The 13,667-nt window shown below is 37.1% G+C and overlaps 1 protein-coding gene across 7 annotated transcripts in view; it reads left to right on the top strand.

Annotated features, from left to right (window-relative positions):
• The window catches only part of KAT6B (lysine acetyltransferase 6B), a 103,582-nt gene that overhangs the window by 50,366 nt on the left and 39,549 nt on the right, over positions 1–13,667 (top strand). For 5 of the 7 annotated variants that reach the window (XM_077183233.1, XM_054637292.2, XM_054637295.2 and 2 more), the window contains exons 4-9: positions 4,242–4,357; positions 4,513–4,594; positions 5,578–5,710; positions 9,646–10,577; positions 11,518–11,639; positions 12,999–13,114. In XM_077183233.1, coding sequence (XP_077039348.1) covers positions 4,242–4,357; positions 4,513–4,594; positions 5,578–5,710; positions 9,646–10,577; positions 11,518–11,639; positions 12,999–13,114 — 1,501 coding nt within the window. The remainder of the gene's footprint in view (positions 1–4,241; positions 4,358–4,512; positions 4,595–5,577; positions 5,711–9,645; positions 10,578–11,517; positions 11,640–12,998; positions 13,115–13,667) is intronic. The other 2 variants (XM_077183235.1, XM_077183236.1) reach the window with 2 other exon arrangements.

The raw sequence follows: 13,667 nt of genomic DNA on the forward strand, positions 1-13,667 counted from the left end.
CACCGATACATTCTCTCTGCCTCATTAAGACTAAATTATCTTTAATTAGTTCCTCAGATGTATTAGATAGAAGGAATGAAATGGTGAGAATGCCAATCAGTTTGCTGGATGGTTAAACTTTAGCTACTGATGCCTAACTAAAATAAAAACCAATTTCAGTGCAATTTATAAATAACAAAACTTCACTCAAGTGGAGTTTTATTGTAATTGGATTTGTAATTTTGCACATTGCAGTGTATCTCAAAGCTGGTCTTGCTGTCTAACAAATAGAAAAGAAATTGCATGTTGTGCACAGCAAGCAAATTGTTCAGTTGATCAGAGATTAAATTGTAGTGCCCACTACTGGCATGCCTGTTTTCCCTTTTTGTTTTTGTGTCAAGTCACTTTTGTCTTTTCAGGTAGTGCCTCTGCATTCTGAAAGCAGAAACTAGCTGGATAACCAGGTGCACATTTCTGTGGTATTTGGGAGGAAAAATATTTGGGTATTAGAAATGAAGTGCACTGCTATGTCTGTTGGCACAAAGGATTTTTCAAGAAGTAAGATGAGGGATGTCAGATGTAAGAAAACAAATCCCATTACAGAAGCAGACAGTTCTACTTGGTTTTGGTTGGGTTTTGTAGTTTGTTTGGGTTTTTTTCTCTCCTTTTTCCCTATCTCTTGATTTTGAAAAATCAATACACTTGAGAACTGGAATCGAACTCTGCTTCTATTTTTTCCAAACAAGATGTGCAGAAGCAACTAAACATTAATGCTGCTGACAGATTTTTATAAAGGTTTGAAGTTGTAGAATGAGGAGAGGAAAAAATTGAGTGACTGGAGAATTATAATAAATGTTTTTTAAAGGGGGCAAAAATAGCAAAAAGCAGAATACCTATGAGTATTTTCCTTTCAAATTGGATGTTATCCTGAGGAGGCAAGACAGTTACTGATAAAGATGGGTAGAGAAGGCTGGACAGCAGAGCAACAGACACTGGACTCAGGTCAGAGGGAATAGGGACAGAAAATATTTGGAAAGAACTGGGCAGAGATCGCTTTCTAAATGAGATTTAGGGTATGCTTTAGTAATAATGGAATATAGCAAGTGCCTTAATTATTGCTGTCTGTATAAGGATATCAGGTTAGTTGGGTAACATGAACTGCTAAGAAAGCTGCAGGTAGTAAAAACTGGTAGATCCCCAAGACAGTTGTACTGACCATCTCTGCTCATAGCTAAAGTCTCCCTAAATAATAATAACACTTTGTACCTTAAAGATAATCAGACACAAGTTGAGGGATTTTTTGTGAATTATCAGTAGTTCCCAGCATTTGTGCTTAAGTTAAAAATAACTGGAGATTTAGCATAACTTATTTTGCACTGTGTTTAATTGTAGTCACTGATCTAATGGTTGTTCTTTTAAAAGACTAGCTTTTTCATTAAATCCTTTAATGAATAAAAAAGGCTCACCTTTGTGAGGAAGACACAAAAGTGAATGAGACTCTCACTTTTGAGTTCCTGGTCTCACCTATTTCTGCCACGTCAATGTATCACCAATATTAACCATTTCAAACATGGATGAACAAATTTTGAAGTGCTTAATTTTAAAGTAGGCCTGTATGTATTCCTGGTGAAATCTTCCATCCTGCAAAGGTCTACATTTCCAGTCATCTGGTAAACTTGTTTGATACATTAAATTATTGATGCTGCTGAGTTTTAAAGAAAGTCACGTGATTGAGTCAGGAGAAATGACCAGTTTAAACACTTGAAACTAGGGTTGGAAACCTCTGGGAGTTTTATCAGCTTCTGGATATAGAGAAGAGAGTATGTTTGTAATTTGATTTTAGGCTAGTTAGAGGTGAAATACTGCAAATTTGGGAGCCCAAAACATGCTTTCCTTCAGCTCTCCAATTAAAAAAAAAAAGCTAGCTGTAAAATCAGTGAAGGGCACCATAACTTCAAATGACTATTGAAGTCTGTTAAACTACAAAATCTGTATAACTGCTATCAATGTAGTTAAACAGTTCCTTTTAAAACTGAAACTTGCTGGTTACCACTTAATGTCTGGTAGGCATTACCCTATACATGTTACTGTTACATTTGCACTATGTCAATTTGTATCTAAAATGAATAGTTTAAGTATTATCAGCTATTAAAGAACTATATTATATAGTATTTTGAAATCTAAAAGTTCCTGGGCTGTCTCTGCTAGTGCATACCTAGAAAAGATGGTGAAAAAAATATGGCAAATCCATAGTGATGGTTCTCATTTGCAGCCTTCCAGTTCTAGTTACTTGTGGCTCAAGGATTAGGAATTGCAGGCATGTTTAATACCAGTGGAATATTCTTGAGTTTTTGTCTGATAATAAAAGCTAGCGATGAAAGAAATTTATTAAGATGTGTAATTGCTTGAATGAGAAATGTTCCATTGGTAGATAAGAGATACAAACTAATACAGTTATACTTAATTTGTTCAAGCAGTGGTTAAAACCAGTGAGAATGGATGTTGCATACGTTTATACATCACAGTTACTTACGTAAAACAAAATTAAAATCAACAGTTTGAACTGCAACTTACTTGCTCCTTGAAATAAATCACTTCTGTGCAGGGTAGATAAGTGGAGTTATATATATTTACATGGAGGTGATTGATTCACAACTATGCTTTAATGTGTTAATAGGGTTGTTAAGTCATAGTTAATAAAATAAGTCTTTATGTGATATTGATTACTAATATCAGCCTCTTTAGGGGGTTTCATTTAAGGGAGTAGTATCTCATTGAACTCATCTCTGCTGTTGTAGTATATTCGTCACATTCTTGGAAGTGCATACTCAATTTTAACCCTAAAAAATGTTGGTATATGCAGAGAATCAAATGATTATGCTTTTTCAATATTTTTCTGAAACTACTCTTTGAATTTATTATTGATTGCTCCTTCCTAATAGATTATATCTCTGCATTTTATTTTGAGAAAATGCGCAATTCAAGTTGTCCTTCAAAGTTTAACTATAAAGTGTTTTAAGCCTTGGATAAATAGAATAAAAGGAAGTAAAATCTGAAATTGTCACTTATTCAGGTGGCTTTTGAATTCCATCAGTCTTTGCCATTTGTGCCTCAGTCCATTAGACAAAAATAGCAAATGCTCATAGATGAGATTGTATTTTCATTTGTGGTGTTTTAGCTCAGTCCTGGACTGAGAGACAGTAGATGGAGAAAGTCTGAATCACTGTAACTGCAGCATTACCTAGAAGAAAGCACTCATTCCAACTCTGACAGTGAGAGGAAAGCACCTTTGATGTGTGCCACGTCACTGCAGCCATCTCTAAGTGCAGCATGGCATCAGGGATTCTTCTCTCTCTGACAACTTCTGTGGTTATGTTCATGATAGATGATCTCTGAATATAATACTCTCATCAAGTGTTTCCCTGGGAATGCTTATCCCTTCCTATATAGCAGTGCTTTTATCTTGTCTGGATTGGGGCTACGCTCTGAGGTTGTTGAAGACATGAAAAAATCTCTGCCAGTATTGCCTCAGGTGCTGGATGTGTTCAGTTGCCTGGTATCCTCTGTTAATTGGAAAAGTCCTGTTGGCCTTCAAGATTACTGTGAAAAGAGGGTGGTCCTGCCGAGGAATTTTTGTTTTGTGGGAGTTGGTAGTTCAATACTCCACACCCACCCCCTCAATTTTAAACCTTGTATTGGAGTATGTTTTCCTTATGCCAATTGCTAGATTAATTTTTTTCTCTTTTTATTACTCTGAAATTGTTCTTTGTGTATAGTTAAGTAATTAATTGAAATTAAAAAATGCATATAGTTTGGCTTTTCAGTTTCTCTGGTAGATAGTATAGTTAGAAAAATAACTAATGCAATTTTATCTGAAGACTTTCTCTGTTTATTGTGCACTGCTATGAAAGTGGAATGTGGTCAGTTTATAAATATGCTTTTTTCAGAACCAATGACAGTTTAATATGCTATGGAAATAACCTAGTGAAAATAAAAAAATCAGTTTTAGGTGCTTATGTAGACGATTCACTGGTGTCAGTTACAGTAAAAGTCAGTTTTCTTCCTGTCTTCATTAATTGGTTTAATGACAATTATTCTGTATATTTGTATGAAGTAGATGAACTAAATAATGTGTTGCAGAATTCCGAAAGCAGGTGGTATTTGCAGGGCTCTGGTGGTGCTGGCTACATCCTGCTGAACTTCAGAATCAATCTAACCAATCTTAAATCTCAACCTCTCAATAACATTTTGGTATTTTTTAGGACATCCATCATGTTTGAAATTCTGTCCTGAGTTAACAACAAATGTGAAGGCGTTGAGGTGGCAGTGTATTGAATGCAAGACATGCAGTGCATGTAGGATCCAAGGCAAAAATGCAGTAAGTTAGACTTGTTCAGTGTTACTGGACTTCTCTTTGTTTATAGTAGCTTTATAATTAGCACATGTCCAAATGCAAACAACTTCTAACAATGCTGTATTAAGTCTTTTTTTTCCTTTTTCCTTTTGTCCATCCCCTCATCCCTGCCCCCCCAGGATAACATGCTTTTTTGCGACTCCTGTGATCGAGGGTTCCACATGGAGTGCTGTGACCCGCCGCTATCCCGAATGCCAAAAGGTGATCTAAAAAATCCTTTCCATGACAGTACTTCCATTTGCAGTCTTGTATTAAGTGACAAAACCTGTCAAGCATGCTATTATCGTTTTTATTTTCAATGATAAATAGTATGATTTCATTCATATCAAAGGAAATTTTACTTGTCATTATATGAGGGGTTTTTTCCTCAGAAAAATATAAAAGGTCTACATGTAGTTCACCAGATTTATTCACTGTGTATTGAGTTGTTGCCCCAGTTATTGTAGATGAAATTTTAGAAAGGCTGTTTAAATGCTTGGAGTATATACACTGACAAAGACGTTCTTGGAACATGTAGAAGAGATTTTTCTTCCTGCCTTTTGTAGGAGTAATTGGAAAAATGGCAAACAAAACAAAATGCATGTGTCTTCAGGTTCTCTAATTTCTAGATTTCTTACCTATGGCACCTCTCATTTTTGCTCTTACATCTTTATGGCTTTTCCTATTTAATCTTAAAGTTACATTAAAGACTTTCTTCAGTTCCTTCCCTCCCAGTCCCCAGCCTTATCTACAATAAGTGTTTGGCTATCTAATGTTAAAAGGATGCTAAATTCAAGTTGTGTATTAAAACAACTATACCATAGGTGTGAAGTAGTATATTTAGCATTCTCTACCCCAGTGGCTTTGTAACACACATGTCAATTTTTTACCCTGTCTTAATTCTGTCTGGAGAAAGATCTAGGTAGTGACAAGCTAGAACAGAAATTCTTCTAGGAACCTAATTGCTCGTAATCTTTCCTGTGATTCTTGTTGCCTCTTGTATCCCCCTTTCCATAAGCACTTTGCTTTTAAAAATTTCAGAGTATAGATAGAGGTTGATCACTTTTTTGTCCGCTTTCCCGTGCCTATGTCCAGTTCAAGAGATAATTTGCTGACTTTGTATATACTAGGTATGTATCTTGGTACACACATGCAGTACAGATTAGATAAACTATGTACAACTAAACTCTTTTTCCTTTATATAGGGATGTGGATTTGCCAGGTCTGTAGACCAAAGAAGAAAGGGAGAAAGCTGCTTCATGAGAAGGCTGCGCAAATAAGGAGACGATATGCAAAACCTATTGGACGACCGAAAAATAAATTAAAGCAACGAATGTTGTAAGTTTCTCTTGGTTTTTATTTCTTTAGGTGTTACTGAGAATGTAGTCAGATAAGAGTTTGATATAGGTTTAAGTACAGTTTTTAACTCTGTTTCAAATTGGGGAAAACAGATAACGAGTCATTTTGTATGTGCCTTTCAGCCCAATGTTTAATAACTTCTAAATTATAGTAGGTGCTTTTGGTGTCATGTCAGGTGGTGATAAAAAAATTACTGTAAGTTGATTTTTCAGATTCCGTAAGTTTTTATCAGAAATTGTACATATTGCAGATGCAAATAAACTTCTGTATCATGACATATGCCACAGCTGTCTTTAAATGTAGCTTCAAATAATTGTAGTATCTACAGAACACAAAGTGGATAATATCAAGCCATGATAGACAACTTCAGGAGACCATTCTGCTCAAAGAGGTGTTTGAAAACTGTATAAAAATTACTTTGTTAATATCAGCTCAGAAAACCCATTCCAAAAAGCAAACTATACAAGTAACAGAGAAGTTGTGGTTTCAGTGGTACTCTGGAAAAGATTATTACTTGAATTCTGCTGTTAACCTGCTACCAGTTACTAGGAAAAGAAATTGCAATTCCTCTTGCTTCTCAGGACTGTGTTTATCTAAAACATGAGTGTGCTGTAGTGTTTTTTACCATCTATCTTCCCAGGAAACACTGTAGCTGGAGATTATGTCTTGGTTAGAGGATTGTTTAAGTAGCATTGAAATACTGAGTTGATGTTACACTGAGTGTTGAATAGGAACAGATTCTGTGTCAGCTACAGTAGCATGTTGTCCTCCATCACATGTTCCTATCCAAGTGCACCTTTTTTGCCCCTATTTAAGTATTATTTAACTGTTTGGCTATGTCAACTGAGCAGCTGAAAAGCTTTCTGACTCTACCAACTACTCATTCTGTACATTATGACATTATTCTCTACAGTCTAAAAACCTGTCTTATATTATTCAGAGTTGCATGGGAGCTGCTGTAAAACTTGGCATTTTGCAAAACAAGGATTTTTGAAGCCAGTGAAGCCCACATGTGAAAATAGAAGGAAAAGTACTTGCAGTTATAATGCACTAGTCAAGTTGATTTACTTGATGCTGTGCATCTTGCTGTGTTGTCTTTTGCCTTTCTCTCTTCCAGGATCTTTCATCTTGCCATCTTGTTTCTTGTCCTAAAGTTCAGTGTATGTTGCTCTAGTAAAGTAGTTCAGGACAGGAATAAAGTATGACACTACATGAAAGTAAAAGATGTAGTTGTACTGGCTGGTGAGACCATGCTGTTAGACTGGGTGAAACATTGTACTTCTCCATTGTCCTCCTGAATAAATAGCTTAGGAATTTGAAGGTCATTGAGATTTCTATATATCACTCTGTGTGCATAATAAAAATATTCCCTATATCTCTAGCTATGCCTTGGGCTTTAGTTCTACCTCTGGTTTTATTTACCCTTGAAAACAGATAAACCTTCAGCTGGAGGTTAGGGCTCTCCTGTGGTTCAGGACTGATACTCCTCAGTTGAGTGCTACTGCTGAGACTCCCTGCTCTCTTGCTTCCCCCTCCTCCTGCCAGTGTCTGGAGAGGAGAATTGAAGGCACAAAAAGTAAAGATCCAGGCTGAGATAAGAACAATTTACTGGAAACAGGAGTGAGTAAAGAAAGCAAACAGTAACAGCTACAGTACCAATAACAAAGTGTACAAGACAGGCAAAACAATTCACATGTGATTGACATGGTGTTACCCAGCTGCTCCCTGCTTACCTGACTGCAGAGAACCCCTTCTCCTTGAAGAGAGCCCCTTTTCCTGTCCCTGAGGTGGTACAGAATAACCACTGGGTCCTGGACATGTTCCCCTTGGCTACTGCAAAAATTAACCCTGCCCTGACCAGAACCAGGACCGGTTCTAATACAGTCCTGCCATCTTTCTTCTCTGCAGTCATGCATGTTCCCAAGGGGTGGATTTAGCAGCAATGTACCCCTGGACACTAATTCTGCTTCTCCTCCTTTCTCATACATGTAATAGAAAGGTTGGGAATGTTATGAGGGTTTTCCTGTTATGTTTTGCTCTTGAGATGTTGAGCTGCAACTTTTATAGTGAACATCATGCTAAAGGATGCAGAAGTTCTTTTAGTATTATATGAAGATTATTAACATTTTCAGAAAGGTTTTCTTTGTAGCGTGTGAGTTGCATGAGCATGTTACAGGAGTGCTTGGGAAGCACTTTGTAAAATAAATATTTTCAATACTGCCAGCACATTTCTAGTACTTCAGTGTCTCATAAATAAAACAAAGTAATCTTGCTTTGGAAAACTAGTGGTTAGAGATAGAATATGAGAAGAGACTCTTGGCATGAAATCCTATTTAAAAGTGATTGTGGAGTATGGAAGACAATAGTGTCAAACATAAAAAGTGTGTAGTCACATGAAATACAGGAAGGTTAGTCAATGCCGTTTACTCCTTGTATAGTACAAAGAAAATCTTTTGAGTGGTACTGGAATACTTTTTTGCCTGTTGACCATCTGTTGGAAGCCCTTCACAGGCAAATTACTGTGTAAGATTAACTTAAACCAGGTGTGTGCTGGCCTCTGGCACTGCTGGTGGTTCCCACATCTGGCACTGAGAACAGGTCTTGGGATGGACTTATGTGTATGACCCCAAAGGATTCAAAAGATTTAGAAGTTCTTGGTTTTGTTGCCTCTTAGGAACTAACCACATTTAAGGATGTGTGGGTGGAAGAAGGGCTGGTTCTTAAGCTGGTGAGCCCTTGGATGTCAGTAACCAGATAGTAGCCCTTGGCTGTTGAATCCCTAATTAGAAGTAACCTTGTGCAATTAATTACTTCAGTATCTCAATTAAGAGGGTAGAAGTCTGTGGAAGAAAACTTTCTGCTGCAAAGTAAATAAGTGAACTTCAAAGGACAGGATGGAAAAGGGAATGAAAGAAAGCCTGTGATACCACTGTGTACTTTCTTTGGCTTTGTAATTTGATTGTATGTCCTGATAACTATTTCTTTTACTGCAGATATTCTCAAAAGTTCTGTTTCTGTATGCTAGAATATACTACTCTGCAGTGTAGTTCCTCTCTTCAGTTATTAGCAACTAGTTAAACCTCTAATTCTATTCTCACAAGTGTTGGCTTTCAGTATGCTCTTTTTCTTCCTAGCATTTAAATAAGATTCACTACTCTGTTTTTTCCTAACACTGTCTGTGTTAGGCCTGATTAGTTCATGGCTTTTCTGCAAATGCACCTTGGTTAGTCTTGCTCTTTCCTTTGCTATTTCTGTTTTTTTGCTATTTTTAATGTCTAAAGAGTCTATTTCTTTGGTTCTGTTGTAATGCTCTTAATAAACTACCTTGTTTGGCTTTTAGGTCTTTGGTGGTAACTGTTATTGCCATGTTTTACATAATCCAACAAGAGTGTGGGGGAAAAAAAGCAGTTTCTTCAAGATTGACTGTTTGCTTTGAAGGATTAATAGATTTTCTCTACAGTTTAAGCAAATGTAGTCTGAAGTTAACTGTTTTGATATCATATTAACAGTGAAAACATTCATCTTCTCTGTGTGTACAATAAACTCTATGGTGATGGAGCAGTTGTTGTACAAACATGATGTAATGATATTTTTTCCAAAGAGGCACACTTTGGCTATGCCTAAAAGTATATGAGAAGGCTGTATACTAGGAAGATCTTGCTATGCCAGCACTTTTTATATGTCTTTGGACTGTCTTGTAGAGATAAGAGGGGAGGGGGAACAAAAAGGAGAAGTGGAAAAAAAAAAAGGTGATTCTTATGTCATAGAGTGAAATGTATTTCCAGAATGTATGTGTCTTGAAATTTCTTTAGAGATTTTTGAGTACAGTGCTCCAGGTAACTTGTATAAACTATAGTGCTATTTGACAGTAAAGATTTTGAATGCTGATTTTTATTTTTCAAATTTTTGCATAGGTCTGTAACCAGTGATGAAGGATCCGTGAATGCATTCACAGGAAGGGGGTCACCTGGTAGGGGTCAAAAGACTAAAGTCTGTACCACACCTTCATCTGGTCATGCTGCATCTGTGAAGGATTCAAGCAGCAGATTGCCTGTTACAGACCCCACTCGGCCTGGTGCCACCACCAAAATCACCACCACCTCCACCTACATATCTGCCTCTACACTTAAAGTTAACAAGAAAACCAAAGGTCTCATTGATGGCCTTACTAAGTTCTTTACACCATCACCTGATGGTCGCAGATCACGAGGTGAAATAATAGACTTTTCAAAGCACTATCGTCCAAGGAAAAAGGTCTCTCAGAAACAGTCATGCACTTCTCTTGTGTTGGCTACAGGTACCACACAAAAGCTAAAACCTCCACCTTCTTCACTTCTACCCCCAGTCCCTATCTCTGGTCAGAGCCCCAGTTCTCAAAAATCCAGCATTTTGACTTCTTTTAACTCTCCCCAAAGTTCTTCCAGTCAGTCAAGCATACCCTCCTTTAGTAGCCTTCCTAGCAGCAGTCAGCTAAAGGGACTCTTTGATGGACTCTCTCATATCTATACCACTCATGAACAGTCTCGAAAAAAGAGTCACCCAAGCTATGCACCCCTCACGCACTTGTGTAGTAAACCAGAATTGCCTTCCACATCAACATCTAAAAGTCATTTCTGTGGAAAGAAAGAGGTTAGGAGTAGGTTTGTGTCTCATGCCTGTGCCTCTGGATGGGGTGTGTCTAGAGGACATGCTTTTAAAGCAATTTCTCACCTCAGGAGAACAGCTTTCTTTAAAAAGCACAGGATTCTAGGCAGATTAAAGTATAAAATGACCCCTCAGATGGGGACCCCCTCACCAGGGAAGGGGAGCTTGACAGACGGAAGGATTAAACCTGATCAGGATGATGGTAAGCAAAGGTCGAAGCGCCAACCAAACCTGCGTCCCGTCCAAAACCAAAACTCTTATCACATAGGTCTTAGCTATTTCTCTTGTTCTTACTTCACTTTCATACAAAAACAACAAAACTTTGACCTTTTATCTAATGCTGACTAAATCTCCAAAACATTTTTTGGTTGTTTTTTTTTTTTTCCCCCTGACTAATACCACACCACTTTTTTTATTTTTTGCATCTGTAGTGACACTAGGAGCCCCAAATGCCTTCATAATGTTGCTTCTGGCTGTGTAGTAGCGCATGAGTAGCCACTTGTCATGCCACCTCCTTGTTCTCCCCCTGCCCTTCCTGTGGCAGTAGTGCTGTCATCATGGTTGTGTGCTGTCAGTGCTTATAACAGTGGGCATTTCAATTCATTCCCCTCTGCTCCATTGCTTTTTCATCAACAGTTCCATCGTGCTACAGTCTCCAATACACTTGATCTCTACTGCTGTGAACTACCTTTTTATTACTTTTATTTGAGAAAAAAAACCTTTTAATTTATAATGTTTCAATGCAGACTTAGTTTAGCATTAGTCTTCAAGTTTTAAGGGCCACTTTTTTTCTCTTGTGTATATTTTTTACCTTCCAGAGTATACTGGAATTTATCAGGTGGCGTAGTTCTAGCAATCAAATATGCTCCATTTCATGAAGTTCAAAACTAGTTTTGTTGAACTGGACTATAAAGGCTTATACAGACAGACAAGCAAGTACCAAAAAATACCTTGTGCAGCAGCAAACTACAAAAGAAGGGGGGGGTGAAGGGTTCACTTCTGTTACTTAGTAATCCCAAATTTGGTTAAAATGGGGAGTTCTTAACAGCCATAGTTGCAATCCTGTTTAGTAGTATCACTGTGCTAGTGCACATATAACCTTCATGTCTGTGAATAAACTTTTTGCTGGTTTTAAATAACAGATACTGAAATCAAACTAAGCATCAAACAAGAAAATACGGATGTATTTCTGTTGGGAAGCAAGGACACTGTTACACAGGAGGATTTGGAAGTGTTTAAGCAGGCCCGAGAACTTTCCCTGGAGGTAAGAATCATGTTGCCAAAATATAGTTATTTCTGTAAATATAAACTGTAAATAAAAAGTTTCTTCATCTTCATTTCTAATATGTTCCTTTTAATCTAATGCATCATGCTTGCTGTGAATTCTGTTTGGGAGACCCTGTATATGCAGATAGAAGACAAGGCATTGTGCTGGAATGGATCACATGATAAGTGACACTTAAGAGAGATTTTGAAAGATAGACTTGAGCATTTTGGAAACAGGACTACAGGATCAAACATAGAATTGAAAAGTAGCTGATGTCCTGGTCAGGACTGAGAGGATATTGGTCAGTAATGATTTTCCTCTGCAAATGAAGTGGATATTCTGAAAAGCTAAGTCAGTCCCAGAAAATACTGCTTGGCAGAAAGCCAGGTTCAGTGAGTCCATAAATTCATTTTACTTGATTAGTCACCACACTTTGAGTTTAAATACTGTAGACTTTATCTAGCAATGATAATATTTGAGCTGAATCAGACTAGTGAACCAGACTTCTACTTTTCTGTGTCTGTGAAATGAACAACCAGTGTCTGTGAGAACCCAGGTCAGAAGGTGGGTGAATGTAATGTTTCAATTGTTGCTTTCTTAAAATGACTTCATAAATGGCTGTGTGTTGTACTTTTTTCAGTAATACAAGTCAGGTTTTTTTTTCAGGTTTAGTGTACAAGAACTGACATTAAGCAGTGACTTTTTTGCAGTCTTCTTTCACAGCATGTTAACCAACAAATTCAAATTGAGTTTAAAGATTCAGTTTCATTATTAGCTTGTACTTCTGCTTCCTCATGGAAACAGTTCCCACTACTTGCTTTCTTTATCTTTCATATGCAGTCCCTGAAAATGTTAGGTGGTAAGGTTTCTAAAAGTTGACATAGAAATTGCTTGGTTTCCCCCACCTTTTTTACTACTCTATATTTTGCCATCCCTTAAGAGCCTAGCAATCATTTTCTGATCAGCTTAAATGCAGTGTTATAGCTGAAATCAAAGTGTTAGCATATTCGTGGCTATTTGAGGTAAATTCTTGAAGGGTTGTGCTGATACCTTTTCTCTTATTCTTTTGAGAAAAGGACAGCTTTAAGTTTGCACCAGAATTATAGGGATGTCATCACACTAGGTGCTGTGAGAGAATAGGATTTGAGGCTGTTGTGCCTCTTCTTTGGCTGGGCTTTTGCTGTTTCTATTTTCTGTGTGAAAACTCTGTCCTCTGTCAGGGTTTAAAGAGCTTTAAGCAACTGATCTGGATATTTCAGGTTTCTCATGCTTTCAGTGGGTGAAATTGCTTATATAAAGCTGAAATTTCTTCTACTTTTCTATAACTAATACTTTTTTTTTAATTGCACCTGACAGAAAATTGGGTGTAAAAACACTGGTGAAACAAGTGGGCGATACCCTTCAGTGATTGAGTTTGGAAAATATGAGATCCAGACCTGGTACTCTTCACCTTACCCACAGGAATATGCAAGGTAGCAAGTTGTCAAGATTGCCATACATGGTTGGCATTTTTTCTGATGTGAACATTGCAACTTATTTTTACTCTTTTGTAACTGTTTATAATTTAAAGCCTTTAAAAGTAAATATGCTTTTGTAATTATAACTGAGAACAGGGATTTGTCATTCTTTTTTTGCTAGTTCTAAATCAAAGATGCAATAAAAAGTCGTTTTCCTAGTCCTGTAGAAATGTCAATATGTAGCGTGTATCTGTGTGGTTTTGTTCAAGGTTTATTTTTGTGGTTTTGTTTTGTTGGTTTTGTTTTCACTTATTTATTTGGGGTTTTTTTGGTTTGTTGTTGTTTGTTTGTTTGTTTTTTCTTACACCATTGCAATGAGGTATGTCTGACTTTTGGCACTTTAAACAAATTGCTTTTGGTTGTGGTCCAGTGTTTGTTAGCCTCCTTTTTTCTAAGGACCGGGGGAGATATCATGCAAAATAAATGAAATAAAAGTGGGCAAGTTATGGTAACAACATCCCATTTCTGACCATCTTTGCAAGGCTGTACCTTGGAGTCAGGCAGAGAA

This window comes from Agelaius phoeniceus, chromosome 9, assembly GCF_051311805.1.
Source record: "Agelaius phoeniceus isolate bAgePho1 chromosome 9, bAgePho1.hap1, whole genome shotgun sequence".
NCBI classification, from domain to species: Eukaryota; Metazoa; Chordata; class Aves; order Passeriformes; family Icteridae; genus Agelaius; species Agelaius phoeniceus.